General features: G+C 40.4%; 1 protein-coding gene across 2 annotated transcripts; it reads left to right on the plus strand.

The window, feature by feature from the left end:
• Window positions 1-49: 49 nt before the first annotated feature.
• pms1 (PMS1 homolog 1, mismatch repair system component) lies at window positions 50-13703 on the plus strand. 2 transcript variants are annotated; one of them, XR_013805113.1, is made up of 9 exons: window positions 50-193; window positions 3179-3301; window positions 3433-3579; window positions 4020-4819; window positions 7953-8420; window positions 8616-8746; window positions 10293-10453; window positions 10531-10982; window positions 11496-13703. XR_013805113.1 is itself a non-coding variant. In XM_079664146.1 (8 exons), exons 2-8 carry the CDS (start codon window positions 3296-3298, stop codon window positions 10729-10731), a joined length of 1914 nt encoding a protein of 637 aa, XP_079520272.1. In that variant the 5' UTR covers window positions 50-193; window positions 3179-3295; the 3' UTR covers window positions 10732-13703. The 2 variants fall into 2 exon arrangements, 1 of the variants encoding a protein (XP_079520272.1); XM_079664146.1 differs by having other exon boundaries at window positions 10531-13703.
• Window positions 13704-14176: the final 473 nt, after the last annotated feature.

Consider the following 14176-nt stretch of genomic DNA (forward strand, 5'->3'; position numbering starts at 1 on the left):
CTTGACGGGGGGTTTATGCTGTGTGATCCACCTGATGTGGACTTATGGAGGTTGACTGGTGTCATATTGTTTGCAGGTGGTGGTTTGGCAGAAGGCCAAGGTGGCCGATCACAGAAGTGCCCTCGTTGCTACACTGGGGGCCAGCACCGTTGCCAACCTGCTCCCTTTCCACCATCGCCAAGAGCAACCAGAGGTCAGTTAAGTGCAAATATGCCGAGGTCAGAGAGAAATATAGCGAATACATTTTGTTAAAGTTTTCTTTGGCTGCAATGCAAATTTTACACAAGCTACAAATATAATTTCAAATTTTTGACAAGTCAGTTTGATATATATTTCCCCCACAAAATAACCATTTATAAATCAGGAAGTCACCCTCGTGTATCCTTGATTTCATGATATTTCTTGCATACCTCTACGGGGAATGAAGAATCCTTGATGAACAAAAGAAAACGATATACAAAATATCTGCTTACAAACTTTTAAAGAACTCTTGCAGTATAATCTAAGAGTGAGTAAGAGTGAACACAGAGTGAGGAATTTATATAAAAATGATCATTTCGGAGGTGAAATGTTCCTTAAACCTGTCTGACTGCCTTATGGTCAAAGTCACATTTGTTATTCTTAAGAAAAGGGTGGCGTGAATGTGAAGAGACTACTTGGAGTGCAATGCACTCAGACAGATGAGCGTCACAGGCACATTGCATGGCTGAGGTGACCACATCACTCCAATTCTGGCCTCACTGCACTGGCTTCCAATTCGGTTCCGAATTGATTTTAAACTCCTTTTATTTTTTTTTAAAACATTAAATGGGCTGACTCCGGCCTATATAGCCAAACTCCTCCATCGCTACACCCCAGCCAGAGCTTTAAGGTCTGCTGACCAGCTGCTGCTGATAGTGCCCAAGACCAGGCTCAAAACCTGAGGGCACCGAGCCCTCGCAGCAGCTGGCCCTAGGCTCTGGAATACTCTGCCCCTCCACGTGAGGTCGGCCCAGACACTAAGGGTTTTTAAATCTACACTTAAGACTCACTTCTTCTCTCTGGCCTTCTAGTCTGAGCGGAGCACGATTCCTGACATTACCCTGTATGTGATTTTTATTTTTGCTGTTGTAATTTGTTGTCTTCTGTTTGCTATTGTAGTAAAGTGTTTTTATTGTATGTACAGCACTTTGGCTCAACCAAAAATCGTTTTAAATATGTGCTATATAAATACGATTTAATTTGGCACAAAGCCGTAAGCTGCCGACCTACACACCTCCACTACACTACTTGCACTCTTTGCTCTCACACTGAGGTTCCCATGCCCCTTTGCCCTTCATTGTGTGGCAATTATGGTAATTCATCATAATACACAAACTTGCCCCCTTAAAAAAGCACATTTTTCAAATCCATCTTAATGTTATGTCAGTCTCCTTTTCAGGTTCAAATCAATTTAACAATTGGGACAGATTTTTATTTATTTCAGGAATGTTCCTGAAGTCATTTTGACAAATTGTATTTGCTTTATAAAGAGCAGAGCAAATGTGTGCATGCACGTTATACTTGACCGTGAGCTCATCATGAATGCCTGGTCTGCAGCCAGCACATGTGGTCAGTTGGTGGCTGGCCAACTGTTCCCTTGCCCTTTTATCTTGAGTTCTTTTCTGATGAAAAGTGAGAGATTTGTGTTAGCTAAGCTTTGCTGCGCTGGTCATAATCAAATTATTGTCGAGCAGTAACTTTCTGCTTGGTCACGGTAGATGTCATGTGGCTCGTACCTGCTGCCAGGCTGCCAGCTAATCCACTCTGACAGATATGGAGCAGCCCTTTTCACCCTGTTTCTCTCTCATTTTTCTCTTTGTTGTTGTTATTATGCTGCTGCACCTCTGTGCCCAGTTATGAGAACGACCTTTCACCTCTTCCTCCTACTCCCTGTAGCAATGAAAGAAAACTTTTGTCCTCTTTGTCCCCAACACCAAAGCTTAGTGATCAAGGGAACCAGGTTGACAATTTCACCGGGGCCTCGCTCCGGGAGAATCTTAAGAGCCGTTCTACTGCAGAACAAAATGTGACACTCGTTTTTGGCAGCATGACTTCACATAGCCACGGTCCTTTGGGGCCAGAGGTGCCGTTCGTGCTCTCATAAAGTGACCCTAATGAGCAGAAATAGAGAGAAGCACATGTGCCCCGACCTGAAACAGCAGTTCCTTTATTAACTTCATTGGCGTGCGTTGCTGCTAATAATGAGCCCTAGGCAATGTGGAAAAAAGGCATAGCTATGCCGCTTGCAATCTGTAGAGCATTAATAGCCTTCCATCATTTTTTACTAGCTTACATTCAGGATGATGATGATGATTCAGTTTTAGGTGCAATTGTTCAGTTGTAATTTGGTTAATCACTTTCAGCTCACGAAGAGTGGTTCTGGCAAGATTCTTGGTGAAACGTGATCATATACGACTTGCCTGAAAGTTGATAACCTTGAGAGGAAATTACAAACTGCTTACTATGAGAACGAGTTTAATATTAGTCTTTGTATTGTCCTTCTGTCAACTGCACAACTTTTGTCCTGGTTTGACTGTTTATGAAGCATATAGTATAAATCATATCCCAAAATATGGATTACAAAGCAACTTCATTCAAACAAATACACAGTTTAACAATCTTCCTCATGTACACAAAATTCAAACTTATAAGGCATTTCAATTTTTTATAGGCAACACATAATAACACCAGATTTGAATAAAACCCTGTAGTTTAATGAAAGTAGTGATCATGAATTTTTCTTTCAAAAAACCTTTTCTGGCAATTATATGAAATAACCTCTTTATCCGACATTTAGAAATGGGTACATTTTAAGCCAATGTCAACAAAAATGTAAATTAGTTGATGGGATGAGTGTAGTGCGCTTCTCTGGGATTTAAGATGTACTACTCAACCTCTTTATGCCGTGACAGTGTATGTTGGTATGCCATTCTTGCTGCTGAGTGCCGACTTGCATGCGCACAAGCAGAATTAATGGCTTCCTTCCCAGCTGTGCAGCTGTACTGTCAGCAGAATGGATCAACCGTGCCGTTCTAATTGAAAATGTAATGATGATAAAGTTATGATGTTAGTTATTTAATAATGTCAAGGTTCCTTACTGGAAAGTTTGTATATTAAACCAACTTTGTGATTGATCATAAACCTTTTTTTTTTCCAGATTGTTTTAGAGGGCTTTTTTCCAAAGCCTGGAGCAGATTACTCCTCTACAAGCTCTTCTAACCCGGACAAAACATTTATATACGTCAACAACCGGCCTGTCCACCACAAAGATATAATGAAGGTAAACATTTTAAATAACTCCATACAAAACAATCCATACAAAGAATATTATTTTGTCTCTAATACCATTCTTTTATGTTTATTTAAAAAAACCTCTGCATCTCCTCGTTGGATTGTGTGATGGATCGTCAGTTGTTGCGTCAACACTACACCGCTCAGTATCCAGATGACTCAGCGCGAAACCGTTATCCCACTGTCATGCTTAAGATTACAGTTCCACCAAACTCAGTCGATGTCAATCTGACGCCGGACAAGACCCAGGTTCTTCTTCATAACAAGGTAGCTATGGATTTCAGTATGTTTGGATAGAATTAGGTCAGAGGTCAATTCACTCATGATAAAGTAGGAATGGGGCTGTATAATATTTTATTGCTGATCACAGTAAAAATCACTTGCAATAAGATTAGATGAGATGTGGTAAATTATTGGAATAATCGTGAATATCGTTACGAGTGAAAAAGCTTTCTAGCTTGCTATAATGGTAGAGAAATGTTAAACATAGTCTTATATTTAACATACAGTCTTTATCATGTAAAAAAATAACAGACTCACGTAATGTTGCTATTTATGTTATTCTCCGCAAGCGGGCTGAATGTATTATGTTGGCCTTATTTTTGACTGTTGGTGTTCCATCAGCGTAGAAATATTTGTTCCTTGATGAACATGTTTTGGTGCCATTTTATTAGTTTTTTACGCTCTGTGATCCATCTGATATGTAGGAGGCTGTGCTGACCGCAGTGGAGGTGTTTCTAGTTTCTCTCTATGGCTATCGGTGTAATGATGCCCCAACAGTGAAGCAGTTCGCCTATCACACATCCTCCACACCGTCCAGTCCTTCGCAGACTGAGGCTTTACAACCGGACAATGAACACAGTGTAGAGAGGGATGACAGTCTCACCAAGCTACAGAAGACCTACCTCAAAGATGCACCTAAACACATTGACACAGTTCCGTTGAGCACTGACGCTTCACTGGACCGCCCAACCTCAAACGGCAGCTCTTCATCCTCCATAGCCGAGGACTGGATTGTAAACCAGATCCCAGCTAGGTTCGACTCCAGCTTTTCTCTCTATGATGATGAAACAGCCCAGACTACAAGCAAGTCCCCTGAGAGACTTGAAGACATTGCTGTGTCAGGTGCAGACACGAGAAACGACGAGATATCTGCCGAAGACTGGAGCCGAGGGGCGGCTTTGATCGACCCTGTATCAGGTGAACCCCTACAGCCCGTCAGCATCCACCAACCTTTAAAGAACAATCCTTCAGACTCAGATAAGGCCAAGAGTCATGGCAGCCCATACAAAAAGATGCTCAACGCCATAACGGAGAAGCGGGCCGCTCTGACGGCCTACGACCTGATCAGCAACCGTGCCATGAGGGCACCACTGACCCCCGCCGCCCTGTTCGAGAAGGAGGCCAGGACAGACGTCCTCAGGGAGAAACCTACAGCCAGCCTGCAGGATATCAGCGTCACAGTTCAGGAGAGGTGGAAAAATCTGAGGGAGGAAGACCGTAAGAAGTGAGTTTCCAGACCTTCACCTTTCCAAGCAGTTGTTTCCATTTCTTGTTATTTTTCAAGGCAGAGCAAGGGGGGAAAGTCTGACCTGTCATTTGCATGTGTAAAAGCCCAGTCTGGAAATGCTGTTGATACGAGCTGTATTTTTTTATTTCCAGACAACCGCATCTAATAGGGCTAGGGTAGATGACATTTTCCGCAGTATGGCAGATATCACTAATCGTGAAATGTCTTCTATTTCCAAAGTATTAAGAATCATAAGAATAAGATTATTAAACCGAGTGAATGTGTGTTTGTTTCCTAAACCTACAATGATCCCTGAACAGAGACATCCATAGAGACACTAGATTTAAGAGACATTAGCTGATACAAACCAAATATTCCCTTTTTTATATATGATATTTCATTTCTAATTTAAAAAGCACAACATTAGTATAATATCTAAATGTCCTGTTCCCAGGTTCCAGTTCATTTTGTATTGCAAAGCTCAACTATGCTTACTTTACTAGTTGGCTAGTCACGAACAGATTAGGTACAGAACAGATGGAGGTAACGAGTGTTTGTGTTTGACCCTTGCTCACTCAGGGTCAAGTGATTTACAATTATGAAGGTATAAACATGATCGGATAAATATGTATTTTTGTAAGTATAGTGTCATTATCAAGTCTCATGATCTGCGTTTGCTTCCGTCTGGAGTCTGACAGCTAAGTATACAAAACATTCACAAACTGGTGCCATTCGCAGGTCAAATAGCATAGCACAGCGCGCATTCCATGCTTAAGGTTCAATCAATTGGTTGTCTCAATACTTATAATGTAATAGGAGAGAGGTGAATCTTGACAGTGTCATCGTTATTTGTTGATACAGTCCAGATGCCATGTCGGTAAAAGAAAGCACAAACTGTGCTTTCTACTGATCTCTATCCACTCAGCTACTCTGTAAGTTGCATCATGGAACAACACCGTTATACCGCGCTGAACGCACTTCAACCTAATTATGATTACTGTATACCAATTTAAAGTAATTGCAAAGTTGGAAAATGTGCATCAGCACTAGTTGGGGCCTTATGTAAGGTATCGAAGAGTGTATGGAAAAAGACATCTGTTTAGAATCCTGGCTCGACGTACGGCTGTCTTAAACATGAAATAAGATGTGGCAAGGACTTTACTCCTTTCATCGCCACTGTTAAGTGGCTGACCACTTCTAGGAATTAAACTTGCACGAGTTCACAAAACAGGTTCTTAGAATAATGGGGTGCTGAAGTGTAAGTTCTAATGCTGAACATATGAAAATCCACGGAAACATGAGTAAGAATACTGATTTGCTGAGGAAAGCTCTCTATTAAGAACAAGGTAAAAGATTATATTTATAAATATATTCCTTTTTATAAATTGTAGACATCAACAGATGGCTCCTTAACTGCTTTGCTAAACTGTAGAAAATAAATGTAATAATAACTTATCAACAGGAACAAAATGGTATGTATAGTCAGAAAGATTTGGAATGTTATGATTGACTTTGCTATTGTCATCTAGTGGTATTTTGCAAAACTCAAATGGTTAGTGAATAAATGATTGTATTTATTTGTGTTTGTTTAATTATATATTACAAGATGTTTAGAACTTGTATTATGAACCAGGTCAAAATTCTCTTTCTAATATGTATATATTGTATTGACAAAAACAACATTTTACAGCAATATAATTTGCCAATTTTCATTTTGTATTGAGCTTGAACGTATCGTAATGCAACTCAACGGAACCTCTAACAATGTCAGCTGTTAGCTTTATTATTTACTTTTTTAAATAATGTTTACAGAACTTAGCTGCCCACCGTCTGCTAACATCTGTGTCCCCCTGCCGATTTTAACACAGAATAGTTGTTACAAGTTATGTTTATGTGGTTGCACTTCCATAAAGTTGGTAGCCTAACAAAATAAAGGTAAAATCAAGATCAGTGGAAATGAAGAAGAAGCAATATCCTAATTTTGTATTATTGGACTTTACTGTATCTGCACTTTAATGATCCAATGCTGGCTCTTGTCAAAAACTTATTTTCAAGCCCAATCCAAGATAACCCCGATGACCTCATTAAGGGGTATTTTCTCTCACACTTTGGAAAAAAGAGCCACAGGAGACATTATTTTAAGGTTTTTGCAGATTGAGTAGTTAAAGATCCCATTTCATGGCCATTTCCACTGATCATAATTCCATTGTTGAGGTCTACTAGAATAGATTTATATTGTGCAATTTTCCAAACTCACATTGGTTTCTCATACAGCATCTCTGTAAACTACGTGTATTCACTGAATTTCACTCTCTGCCTTTAACGTCTCGTTCCGCTCCAATAGCTCCAGCCCCCACCCTCCCTGTGAGCACAGTGTGCTCTGATTGGTCGGGACGTTGTGAATCGCGCTGAGCTCCGTGGAGGTGTGGTTTCCTTGTTTAGCGATACACAGCGAAACCCATCCAAACTCACCCTGAGCACACACAAAGTCACAGCCGAAGTAAAAACAATAAGTGTGGCTTGATATTGAGTAAGAAAAAGGTTGATAAACGCTGTGAGAATGGGTCTGCAGAGAGAATTTCGCTGCGATCCCAACTGTCTGTCATCAGCCTGCAGCCAGGGAGGAGAAATCAGCAGAGCTGCCTGCACTGAGTGTGTGTGTGGGGAAGTCCGTGGATTGGTCAATTTGGACCAATCAGCGGGGGCTTAACGTAACGGCTGCGCGGACGTAACGTAATGGCTCCACGGATTGGTCCATTTGGTTCCGGGTAACGCATGACATCATGAGTTACCCGGAAGAATCAATGGACAGTGACGTATCTCCAACGAGGCGTTTTGGGGAGGTATTTTCTGTGTTAGAGTTTCTCGCTACAGGGTGTACTTTAAGGGTTTTGACTCAGAACATTTACATGCATAAAAACCTTTATAACACACAAGGGGACAGGTAATAACCAAACTTCATGTGTGAAATGGGAAGTTCCTTTTATTTAGCTTTTACCTAGAAGCCTGGGTATGTTTTATTATACAAATGTCCAAATCAGTGCATGCTGGGAAGGAAATTGGGATAGATTCCAAATTGGTTCGACACTGGTCTAGGTTTTAGTCTAAAATACTTGGTTGAACTCTGCAGGTATGAGGAGAAGGCAAAAAAACACCTTGAGCACCATGACCAGAAGACCAGGTTGGCCTCTGCTGAAGGCCCCAGAGAGACGAGTGTGAGCAGCCCAAGGGGCCATGCACAGGGCCACAAACGCAAGGCCCCGCTGTCCAACCAGCAGCTGCTGGATGAGCTCTTCTGTGTACAGCCCCAAAAGAAGATGAGGACCCCTGCACTGAAGTCTTCGCAGCCCCTCCCCTGCAGCATAGCTGCCCTTCGGCTGCAGCTCCAGCGCCTTTCATCCCAGAGCAGCACAGTGCCACGGGGCCTCCGTCTTGTAAACCGGCTGGCCTCTCACAGCGCCTGGGTCATTTTATGTGGTCAGAGGCTCATGTTGTTAAACCCATTTCGGGTGGAGGAAAGCTTGCTGTTTAAGAGACTCCTTGAGAATAATATACTTCCAGCAGTGAGTCTGCAGAACCCTATACCGTTAGCAGATGGGTAACGTATCACTCACTTCTCACCAGCAAAATGTCAAGCCTGAGTTGTTTTTTCCAGAAAACTGCAAACTCATCCACTTTCTTTACATATATGTATGTTTCAGACTATTTTTAAGAAAAACAAATCCTGATTCATTTTTTTCTATTAAGGCTTCCCTAATGTGTTTGTTAAACCTCACCTTGTCTCTCTTTATAGAAGTCTCGGGGGGGCTGAATATACTGAGGCTTTGTGCAACATGGAGAAACAAAGCCCTGAGCTACACGGAGGGGCCCTCTTCTCTGATCCCAGGCTTGTGGCTAATGGCTTTAAAATCCAATTCACTCCAGGTACATTGTAAATAAATGTGGACCAAATGCTGCTGTATTAGCAGTCTTATTTGATTGAATATGAATCCTTTCCCACCATCAATATGAGAACAAGCCTTTCTTATAAATCACGCTGTTTAAAGATCTCATGGATGGCCTTGTTTTATTTACCAAATGTTGGAGCCATTTGTTGTCATTTAATGTCATAGTTCACCAGTCACTTAGAAAAATCAAACATACAGTTTCAGGTAACTGGATAACAGGCAATTATTCCTGATTGTCTTGGAAAAACATTTCCATTCCTTTTAAAAAGAATGTCCATCATGAAAAATAGCAAATAATGAATAAACAAAGTTGTAAATCATGAAAGGACAATACCAACCAATGTAAACCTTGTCTTTACAATAAATTAAGGCAAATGTCATAACTTTGAAACATTACAACCATACATAACATTATGTACATTGACCACAAAATCTTTATGCGCACACATGTATTTTTATCTTAGGGACATAACACTTAGAGATTCAGTCATACTTACCAATAATCTGGTACATTTAAACAACCAGTTAAAATATTGCTGCAAGTATAACATATGCAAATAATTGTTCAGAAGTCATCATTCTCTTTATGAAAGCCAAATCCAATGTATTCACGGATTGCTCTGCAAAAAACAGTGTATAGGCTGTATTAAACAAAGTCAAAAGTAAGGTCAATATAAATAACGGACAAATAAACCAGAACACCTCCAATTAAACTTGTTTTTTGTATAATGATGACATGTGTTGGTTATTTTTTATTGCTGGAACGGTTCACCTCAGTTGACATTGGCTCTCTGCCTGACAGAGTGCGCTCACAGTGGGTCGGTACCCCAGTGTGCAGGTGATGAGAACGGTTGCCCTTTGAGATATTCAAGGAATTTTCATTTGGCACTGCCAGCCTCGGTGGGTGTGCATGGGAGTGAAGGTAGCGGCACATCTAAGATGGTTTCATAGCACAATCTCTGCTGCATATCTTGTCCATTTCTTATGATTATATTACACGTGTCATATTGTTTATTATCTAGTAATATTGTATTGTGTATAATGTGATCCTGCAGATACTGTCAATTTGTAAATATTTGTATTGCGTTTAACATGCTATTCCCAATAAGTACAAGTGTTACTCTTTGCATACATTTTAAAAGGCAAATGTGTCAGACTATGCACAGGCAACACAACCAGCACAGAAATATTTGAGAAATATTTTTAATTGCCTCTCCAGGTTTTTTTTCAAGCCATTCTGAGTTCATTTTGCATCCAAAGACGTGTATCGGAAATATAAATCGTTCATGATTTGCAGTATTTCCTCATGAAATGAGAAGCTATCATTCTTCTACCCTACAAGACAACTTCCTTCCAGTCTGCTGGGGCTTCTATTAGTCATTTAACACTCCATTTGGCCCCTCGCTTGTTTAACTTGGTCATCACTCCCATCGTAAACCACAATATTTATTTATTATTCTTTCCTGGAGATAGTAGTGGCGTCTGGAGTATATTAATCCTTGTTTTCTGCTTGTTTTGGCCAGGCCTCACCTCAGACGAGAGACATCTGGAAGTGACAGGAATGGCAGACTGTGTGCCTTTCCTCGGTGTGGAGGACCTCAGGGAGATCCTGACTGCAGTTCTTCACAAGAAGGCTAAGACCGTGCAAGAGTGCCGGCCACTTAAAGTCACAAACTACCTACAAGTAAGAGATGCTATACATTAATAACAAATGGCATTACTGGTGTTTATGTTGTTAAATATCTAAATTGTGATTCACAGGGTGAAGCAGTACGACTTGTCCGTCAGTTACCTACACATTTATCCAGGGAGGATGTGGAGGAAACTCTCGTAAGGATGGATCAGCAGCTTGGAGAGAGCACCCGGAGCTGCATCCATGGACGACCGTTTCTCCAACATCTATCTGATGTCCCGTCTACTGACCAGGAGGCTAAAGCTCTGCTGAAGCCTTTAGCGCTGTAAGAACACATCTTAATACAAAAAATCACAGAAGTGCAATATCCAGCTGTCTCATTTTAACGCAGCTGATTATCTTCAATGTCAGCTACTTGATATGTTTCTATCTCAGATGATGTCCAACATTGTTACAAACAGAACACAAAAGACTGTATTTGTTAACATTTTGTGCTTTTCATTTTGTTCTTTCATTTCACAATAAATAACTTTGTTTGACAGAACTACATCAGTCGCCAATAGTTGAGGACCAGATTCAGGTGTGTGTTATTCACTATATGAATGTATAGTATGATTGTGTTGAAACAGCCCGATTCTCATGGCTTTTTATCAGGTAACTGGTAAATCTTGCCCTAGAGATTTGTAAAGAAAAGACATTGGTCTGGTCACACTTAAAGGTGCAGAAGTGTTTGAAATAGTTTCTTCTATCCATCAAAAGTTTTTTTTATAAAATTAAGTTCTATAAGAATTCAAAGGAACACATGCAGGGTAACAATTGTCAATTTATGTACCATTAAAGTATTCCTTGAATTGTGCAACAAAAGTAAATCCAATAACCTTTTTCAGAAGATGGCTCAGAGAAATACTATTTTAACCCCACTAAATACAAATTAGTCCGGATGTACAAAAAATGTAGACATTGATCTAGTTCATAAACAGATTTGCTCTTTGCAAGGGTACCAACTATTACACATTTGTGTTTTGGTTTTGTAAATTGATTTCTACCATAGTTTGCATTTTCTTGGATTAACAACAGCGTCTTCCACCCACAGAGTGACACCTGACTCTTTCGGTCCCAAAGCCAGGGTCTCTTGCAGCCCCTGAGCCTCATTGTGGTACCATTGGAATGGGTATTGGCAAGCTCGGAGCCACTGTACACTGCCAGCTACTACCCATAATTATTTTCCCTCAATGAGTGCCAGCTGCTCGGCCGTTAGTATTGACAGATAGTTGTATATTACCCCTAGCTGTATCAAATGCTTTAGAAATTTGCACTGTAATTTCAACCACAAAGTTTATAAAATCCTTGACACTGTGCTAACTTGTGGTGGTGCCACTTCCTAAAGACATTAGTCTCTTACTGCATCGTTCTGGTGCTCAGTAATGCGTGATGTTTCCTGTGGGGAAAGACTTTGCATTAAAACTTTAAAAAAGAGATGGCTGGCAAAGCTATAATGATGATTAGTTATTATATGATTAGTTAAAAATGTTCTATAAACCTCAAGAAGTGGAGGTTTATATAAATCCTAAACACAGGATTTAATTGGAGAAAATTTGGTTATGTCCTTTTACCACATTTGGATAACAGGAAAACATATAGCCATGCAAGGTTTTCACTCATCGCCTTTTCATATGGACACCGAATCCCACCGCAGGGACGAGTGCAATCAGAGCGCTCGTCTTATGATAATATTATAGTTAGGACCGTGAAAGGTCAAACCACAGCACACGTCTTGTTTTACGTGGCCTCTGCTGAGAGAACCCACAGATGGCTTCAGCATTGCTTCAGAGCCAACACTCTACAAAGTGCCTCTGGGAAGGGGATGAATGCCAGTGAGGACCCCCGTCCCTCCTTTCACCCTTCTCCCCTCACTCCTGCCTGCATGGGCTCTTGTTTGATACTTCTCACTCTTGGATACGTGCTCCTCACTTGCTCGTGTCCAGAAATGTGTGCAGCAGCAGAGTCTACTCTTTACATGCTGCCTTCGTCGCCCAAGGGGCACATCAGAGTAATTAGGTAGGACTAACTGATGATCATCTTTTGACCATGTGACAACACTATTTAAAAGGTCAGCAATGGTTCATATTGCCAGCTGTCTCTTTAACCACCTGTTTTACTGTTTTTGACATTTTCTGCATCAAAACTGAGGTATTTGCTAATGAAGAACCTAACCTGAAGAATGGGAAAAGGGATGAATTTTGAAATTGATGCTAAATGATGAGTCTCAAAACCTGGATACACAAATACTCATTTCACATACAGCGTCATCTAGATAGCTATCAGTTCTCCTATTACTGCCCGAATGTGCAGAGCTACTGCTTCTCAGGTTGTATTGAGCAATCAGGGCAACTGTACACCACTCTCACAACCTAGAAGTAACAGTGCACTTTAACAGAGTCATCCAATCCAAAATAAAATGACATGAACTATATTTAACCCCTTTCCCGCTCTATTTTTGGAACTGTTATGAGAAGTAGTCACGTAAAGTATCTTGCCTAGCCTGGGTACAAACAACACCTGTTTCTGTTTGGATATGTGAAACTAGATGGAGAGTAAAGGTATTAATCAAACCATTAAATAATATAGTTTAAAAACACTTCAACATGTTAATAAAAATCACTTACCGAGTCGTTCCTTAATGTAGCTTTTTTTAAATTGCCAGCATGGTCCATGAAGAGACTAAAGTCATTCTTAAACTAAAGTGTCAGATTGTCACAAAACCATCTTTAACTGCCCTAATGCTCTTCCGTAGACCTGCAATGGAGAGTTCTTTTCTTATGTTTTTTCCTAGACGCTAAAGAAAAATTAAGAGGATCGTAATAATCCCGTAAAGGATTAAAACTCATACTGTATAGTCGTAATCTAACATCCATTCTACATGTATTGACTGAAAACCACTGGACATCAGTTAGAACCACCTATCTCAGTGTAATGGGACACATGATCGATGAGAAATGATCTGCAATCGTTTTCTTTAGGTTTTGTGAAAACGGGAGGAAGCATTTAACTGAAGCATGTGCTAGCCATTTTATTGAAGTTGCAGGAGTGGGAGATAGCGAACAGGGTCGCCACTGTAGAAACAGATAATGCTTACAATATGATAGCTGGATCAAAAACATTACCATACTAATGTGTACCGCACATTATACACAGGGGAATCACAGCGTCTCTCTGTGACAGCGGTTTAATCGACGCTTCGCTTATCATCAAAACTAAGCTGAAATGTTTTAATAAAGTACATACCCTTTGATTTATCTTATTAATTTGTCATGAATTTCTTTACTACATCACACATTAATTTGTTTTATCTCCCCCTAACTCTGATCTCTGATGAAAATACCATTAAAGACTGTTTGAATTGGATGCAGACAAAGGGCTTTTAATCTGTCAACAAACCCCAATACTCACCATACACACCAAACGTTGCCAGAAGGAGTTAATCAAGCGTTGTAAACTGTTAACTATACCATGGTCCATATGGGACCAGCTATAAAATCTTTGCTGCATCTGAGTTTGTGTTTTTCAACTGGTAATTGGTAGTGGTGCCATGCTGTGACTGCAACTTTTCTGACAACCACAGAAGAGCCACTTAGTTCTTTTTTTATGGCCTTCAGGCACACACTAATGTGATGGGTGTTAAAAAGCCACAGGTTCTCAACTGTTGGTGAATTTACAGCCACACCACATTCAATTTCATGGGTCAAGGGCATCCACAGTGGGGCCATCAAGTCT

The sequence above is a fragment of the Notothenia rossii genome (assembly GCF_949606895.1).
Source record: "Notothenia rossii genome assembly, chromosome: 2".
Lineage (NCBI taxonomy): Eukaryota > Metazoa > Chordata > Actinopteri > Perciformes > Nototheniidae > Notothenia > Notothenia rossii.